A 6,000-nucleotide genomic window follows, 5' to 3' on the forward strand; every position below is an offset into this window, starting at 1 on the left:
TAATCACCCCACAATGTGTTTGTGTCCAGTGATTTTGAGAACCACTCACCCAGGGCAGACAGATATACTGAACTCAGCAATTAATTTCTCTCTAATTGGTGTCTACTGAATTCTAGCAGAAGCAAGGGAACGGGTATTTATTTTAAAAAATTGAAATAGCCAAAGTAGTGCTGAGGCCTTAAAACTCTTCTGTTTTTAACTCACTCCAGTTTGCAGGGACATTATCAGATGGGTTAGGGAAGACAATGGACAACCGGCATCAGTCAGAGCGGGAGTACATCAGATACCATGCCGCCACCAGTGGGGAGCACCTCGTAGCTGGCATCCATGGCCTGGCTCATGGTAAGTCACCTGACATCAGGCTCTTCTGCCAAAGGCCCTCTGGGGGTGCCTTTGTACCCATCTAATTGCAAGTACGAGAAAGAAAGTGGACAGCAAAGGGAAATCCTGGCTTGGAATCCTGGTGTACCTGATAACCTTCCAAGCTCTCTTACTTTAACCTCCTTGCAACTGAAATGTGACAGCCTGTGAGAACTCCACATTCATTTTCAGAATGTTGTGCTCATTGCAATTCCTTCCTCTTCTTGGGCTCTGTTCTCAAAGTGTCGTATGGTTCAGGTCTCATCAGCTAGACCCCATTTTTAGAATTGGAATGTTGCTTCAGGACTCTGCCTTCTGCTTACTGACCAGTCCTTCCAAAGAAATCAAAGTGCAAAGTCAACAGCCAGGAATATGGCCCACATGTTTTTTAGTCTTGCATAAATGCACATTCACCAAAATTATAAATCCATCTGCCCAAGAGATGTAGTTGATGGTATGAATGTGTTCAGTCTCTGAATTTGTTTGAATTCTGGCTTTTAAAGCTTTAATTCCTTTTTTTCCCCCTTGAGTGAGAGTCTTTCTCTGTTGCCCACGCTAGAGTGCAGTGACACAATCACCACTCACCACAGCCTCAACCTCCTGGGCTAAGGCGATCCTTCTTCCTCAGCCTCCTGAGTAGCTGAGACTACAGCTGCATGCCCCAATACTTGGCTAATTTGGGGGTTTTTCTTGGAGAGACGAGGTCTTGCTATGTTGCTTAGGCTGGTACAAGCAGTCCTCTTGCCTCAGCCTCCCAAAGTGCTGAGATTACAGGCATGAACCACTGCACCTGTTTTAAAGCTTTAATTCTAATTCATTTGCCTTTTGTTGCATTTTTCTCAACAATTTCTTAGTGCAGCATTGAAGGCCCTTGGAAATACAAACCCAGAAAGTTTTTCCAACCCCCCATCCACCATCCTTGCTGCACTTGAGCCATACAGAGCTATGTGCTACTTCCTGGCCATGCCTTCAAGTCTTCATTACCTCATGGTACTTCTGACCCCCCTCCACTGTCTCACATCCTTGCCTGTCAAAATCCTCCTCAGCTTGATTCTCCCAACTCAGGTGACATTTCCACAGCTCCACTGTTCTAGTTATAGTTAATGACAGAGTACACATGACTGTCTGGTTTGTGTATGTCACCAGCTGTGTATGTCTTGGTCTCTGGTAGGTTGTGAATGCCAAGATGGCAGAAAAACCATTTTGCATTCACCTTTATGCTTACAAACACCAGGTGGCACCTGGCACGTAGCGCATTGCATATTAATGGTTAGTAAATTGTCCTGTTTGTGCCAGATCCATTGGAATCTTGTGAAGCTATCAAGGTCATATTAAGACCCATCAGTCTTGATTATCTGCATTTGGAGAAAGAGAAGGAATATAGATTTTTTTTTTTGAGTTGGAGTCTCACTCTGTCACCCAGACTGGAGTGCAGTGGCCGCTCCTGGCCACCGCAGCCTTGACCTGCTGGGCGCCAGCGATCCTTCTGCCTCAGCCTTCCAAGTAGCTGGAACTACAGGCGCGCGCTACCATGCCCAGCTAATTTTTGATTTTACTGTAGAGTTGAGGTCTCACCAAGTTGCCCAGGTGGGTCTCGAACCCGTGGGCTCAGGCAGTCCACTCACCTCAGCCTCCCAAAGTGCTGGGATTACAGACTGAGCCACTGAGCCCGGCTAGGAATATAGATTTTTAAAAAACCATATTTCTATTTGTTCTTAAGACACAGTGTTTAGGACAGAGTTTTTGTTTATCTACTTTCCTAATGATATGGCTTGGATCAAAATGCCTTCGCTTTTCCTAAGGCCACCCAACTGTACAGAGAGCAGTCCTTGAGGTGATGTCAGGCCAGAAATGAAATTTGGCTGAAAAAAACATGTTTGTGGACTTTATTTTATTTATTTATTTTTTTGAGTTGGAGTCTCACTCTGTCGCCCAGACTGGAGTGCAGTGGCCACTCCCAGCCACCGCAGCCTCGACCTGCTGGGCTCTGGCAATCTTTCCACCTCAGCCTTCCAAGTAGCTGGAACTACAGGCGCGCGCTACCACAGCCAGCTCATTTTTTATTTTATTGTAGAGATGAGATCTCACCAAGTTGCCCAGGCGGGTCTCGCACCCGCGGACTCAGGCAATCCACTCACCTCGGCCTCCCAAAGTGCTGGGATTACAGGCTGAGCCACCGAACCCAGCCTGTTTGTGGACTTTAAAAGCTGACTGTTGGACAGTCGTTTAGGGTTAAGAATGTAGTCATGTTTTCTAGTATCTATAATGACAATGCATTGGACTCTGAGAGGACTTTTCTAATGAATATAAAATGCTTTGTAATGTATAGTTGCCTGTGTCTTGCCAGCTTCCTTGGGATGTAAAGAGAGCATGACTCTCCTTACTTTCTAGATGAACACATACACGTGCTGAGAAAGTGCGTGATTTGTTCAAAGTTGTAAAATCACCTCCCACCAAGGATCATTTCGATAATATTTACAGCCTCTCCAGGAGCCAGTTAGGCCAGTCTAAGATCAGGAACCGATGACCCCCATCCCAAGAAGACCTTGTGAGCTCTGGGTTATATGAAAGCAGTAGCCTAGAGTGAGATTCTTCCTTTAGGACAGAAAGACTTTTAAAAGATAACAAAAACCAGAATCCACTCAGTCCCCTTGGGAGTTGTACTCGGTTCTCTCTGTAGACCCTTCTGGCACTAGGGTCAGCAGTATTCTGTCTCTCAGGTCCCATTCTGAATTCCTGCACTGTGCGTGCTCTGTCAAGAATTTTGTCCCAGAGTTTGGGAAAGGAATATTGCCTCACTGGAGCAAATGGATCCAGAATCCAAAAGAAATGCTCTAAATTGTTAGTACATTCTCACCCAATGGGTTTCCTTTACCAATTTGTCTCACTAGAGCTGAAGAGCTTAGAGAGCTTCCTCACACCCCACTGTTAGAGGGTAAACATCCTGTGAGTGTCCCTGGCACAGGTCCTGGGGATGCTCCCCGGACAGGCTGCCTCTTCCCTGCAGTGCCCTGACCTCTCCAGCCTCTGCCAGCCCTGGCCTTTCCAGAGGCATTTTCAACCACTGCTGTCAACTTTCACATTGTATAAAATGTCTTTTTGACCTGACTCCATTGAGGGTCCTGACTAGCTTTGCTAACTGTGTGGAATGCCCTTCCTGAAGGTGTTACCATTTACTGTAATCACCTACACCTGATTCCAGCAAAGCATGCAGTAGCTTTCACCCCATTTCAAACATTTTGTGGTGTTGGCCAGTCACATAGTGTTCTTTGGAAACTGAAAACTTACACAGTTGGCTTTGCATAACTGTGGGTTCTGCATCCATGGATTCAACCAATTGCAGATCAAAAATATTAAGGAAAAAAAAGTCACAAAGTGCCAAAAAGCAGAACTTGAATTTGCCATACATGCCAAGTACTATGTTGAATCCACACAAATGAAGTGAAAAGACCTTCACTGTGTGCAAGCATTGTATTAGGTGTTCTAAATACTCTAGAGATGATTAGAAAGCATATGAGAGGATGTGCATAGGTCACCTGCAGATACTATAGCATTTGTGTAGGGACTTGAGCATCTTGGGATTTTGGTATCTAGAGACGGTCCTGGACCCAACTTCCCATGGATACCAAAGGACGACTGTATTTAGTTGTCTCACTGCCTTTTATTTCATAGGATCCCAGCTTCTTCCGACTATCCCCAAGGGCCATATATTCTAGTCTCCCATCTACTTAATCCTCTCTCTGTACCTCTCCTGATTGCCCGTAGGCTGCTTAAGCTCTGGGACTAAAAAATTGGCCACTGATAACTTCTCAGCGTTTCTCTGATTTTTTTTAAAAACTGGAACACACTTTACTTCTGACTAATATGCAATGTATATCCTCTGATTTTGGACCTAATGGGCATATCTGCTGAACCCCTGTGTGTGAGCTGGCCTGTCTGTGGCCTGTCTGGCACAGAGATGAGTAGAATGCCCTTAAGTTATCATTCCAGGTACATGGAACTGAGGGGTTTGGTTTGACATGCTTTTGCTTTTGTCCTTGGCTAGGTTACAATAGCCCTTGTGTTTTTCACTAGGTATCATTGGTGGATTGACCAGTGTTATAACCTCAACAGTGGAAGGTGTAAAAACAGAAGGAGGTGTCAGCGGTTTCATATCTGGCCTTGGGAAAGGGCTTGTTGGCACTGTAACCAAGCCCGTGGCAGGCGCCCTGGATTTTGCATCAGAAACAGCCCAGGCGGTGAGAGACACAGCCACACTCAGTGGCCCCAGGTCAGTGGTCATTGTGGGAGTGGTTTTTGCATTTTTCCATCTCAGGGCTACTGCTTCTCCTAATCTATGCTGACGAGTTTAATCATATGCTTTCTGCCTTAGTTATGTGATTTTTAATTTGAATACTTGTAACTGAAATTTCTGACCTTCCTGATACACATACATGTAGAAGAGGCACAGAAACCTGCCATAATTTTTTTCAGAGAGAGAGAGAGAGAGAGGTAGTATATTGTGTTATTTTCTTCATTAGAGAGTCAGAAATAGGGTCACATTGTTATTATTAATAGCTTTCCCTGTTTGCCAAGCTAACTGGACCCCCACATGCCCATGAAGAAAACTACCAGGTTTGTAGTCTGGGTTTGCCACACTGGTCTTTTCCTTCTTTATTTTCCTTCCACTTGAAAGTGCTAACCAGTCCCCCAACCTCATAAAGAAAAGAAAAGAGCTACCTCCCCACTCCACCCCCAGCAAATCAGCAGTTCTGCTGTGGGATGTGTCTTGTCTTGATACCAGCTGAGACTGAAAATCAGAGACAGCCTCTATGGCTCCAAATTCCACAGAACCCACCCACTTTAACTTAGCTATTTGCTTTAGTGGCCTATTTTAGCCTCCTGTCTCCAGAGTGACTAATTGGGGATTCTTATCAACAAAGGGTATAGTGAATGCTACAGTTCCCAGTCAAGCTGGACTGGCTTAAGCCCAGAAGGACTGCCTGGATAATAGCTGTTCCCTGAGTGAATTAGTGAGCCCTTTTAGAATGCCTAGGCTGAGCCATGGTCACACCCTATCTCTCCCTAAAATAGGATTTGAAGTCAAATCATCCCCAATTAAGGTGAATCCATTTCTCTGTCACCAGGAAACCTTATTGAAGACATATTACTGCAATAGGAGAAATGCTTAGATTGTAGACTGGGGCCATGCAATGTGTTCTGCCGGAATGTCCCGCATCCAGAAGCAGCTGCTTTTTTTTTTAAAGGGTCTGAAGAGTTTACTTTCAATAAGCTACATTCAGTTCTCAGATACAAAGCTAAAACAATCTTTGGGTGTGTGTTGAAGCATTTAAGAAGTTGTGGCGAGGGGCAGGCAATGAGGAGCCCTCCAAAGCATTTCCAGGTAGTTTTTCCATTTCTGCTCAAAGCCCAAGAAGCGCCTATTTGGGGTTTTATAAACCCCAAAGTCATAAGACAATGACTTGTGGGTAAAGCAGAAGACCCCAGAGAGTTCCCAGAGAACCATTCTTATTCTCAAAACCTCAAAACGGCCAAGGGATTGATTGATTTGTTTGAAAAGGGGCCTAAGGTATGTGTGTTAATTTTTTTTTTTTTTTTTTTGAGTTGGAGTCTCACTCCATTGCCCAGACTGGAGAGCAG

At 44.8% G+C, this 6,000-nt stretch overlaps 1 protein-coding gene across 2 annotated transcripts in view; it reads left to right on the plus strand.

Annotated features, from left to right (window-relative positions):
* VPS13D (vacuolar protein sorting 13 homolog D) overlaps nt 1–6,000 on the plus strand; it is a 255,403-nt gene that overhangs the window by 202,761 nt on the left and 46,642 nt on the right. For both annotated transcript variants that reach the window (XM_021706673.1, XM_008073459.2), the window contains 2 exons: nt 210–342; nt 4,435–4,630. In XM_021706673.1, the coding sequence (XP_021562348.1) occupies nt 210–342; nt 4,435–4,630 (329 nt within the window). The remainder of the gene's footprint in view (nt 1–209; nt 343–4,434; nt 4,631–6,000) is intronic.

This window comes from Carlito syrichta, unplaced genomic scaffold (genome assembly GCF_000164805.1).
Source record: "Carlito syrichta isolate Samal-C Ts95f unplaced genomic scaffold, Tarsius_syrichta-2.0.1 Scaffold315850, whole genome shotgun sequence".
In the NCBI taxonomy this organism is placed as follows: domain Eukaryota; kingdom Metazoa; phylum Chordata; class Mammalia; order Primates; family Tarsiidae; genus Carlito; species Carlito syrichta.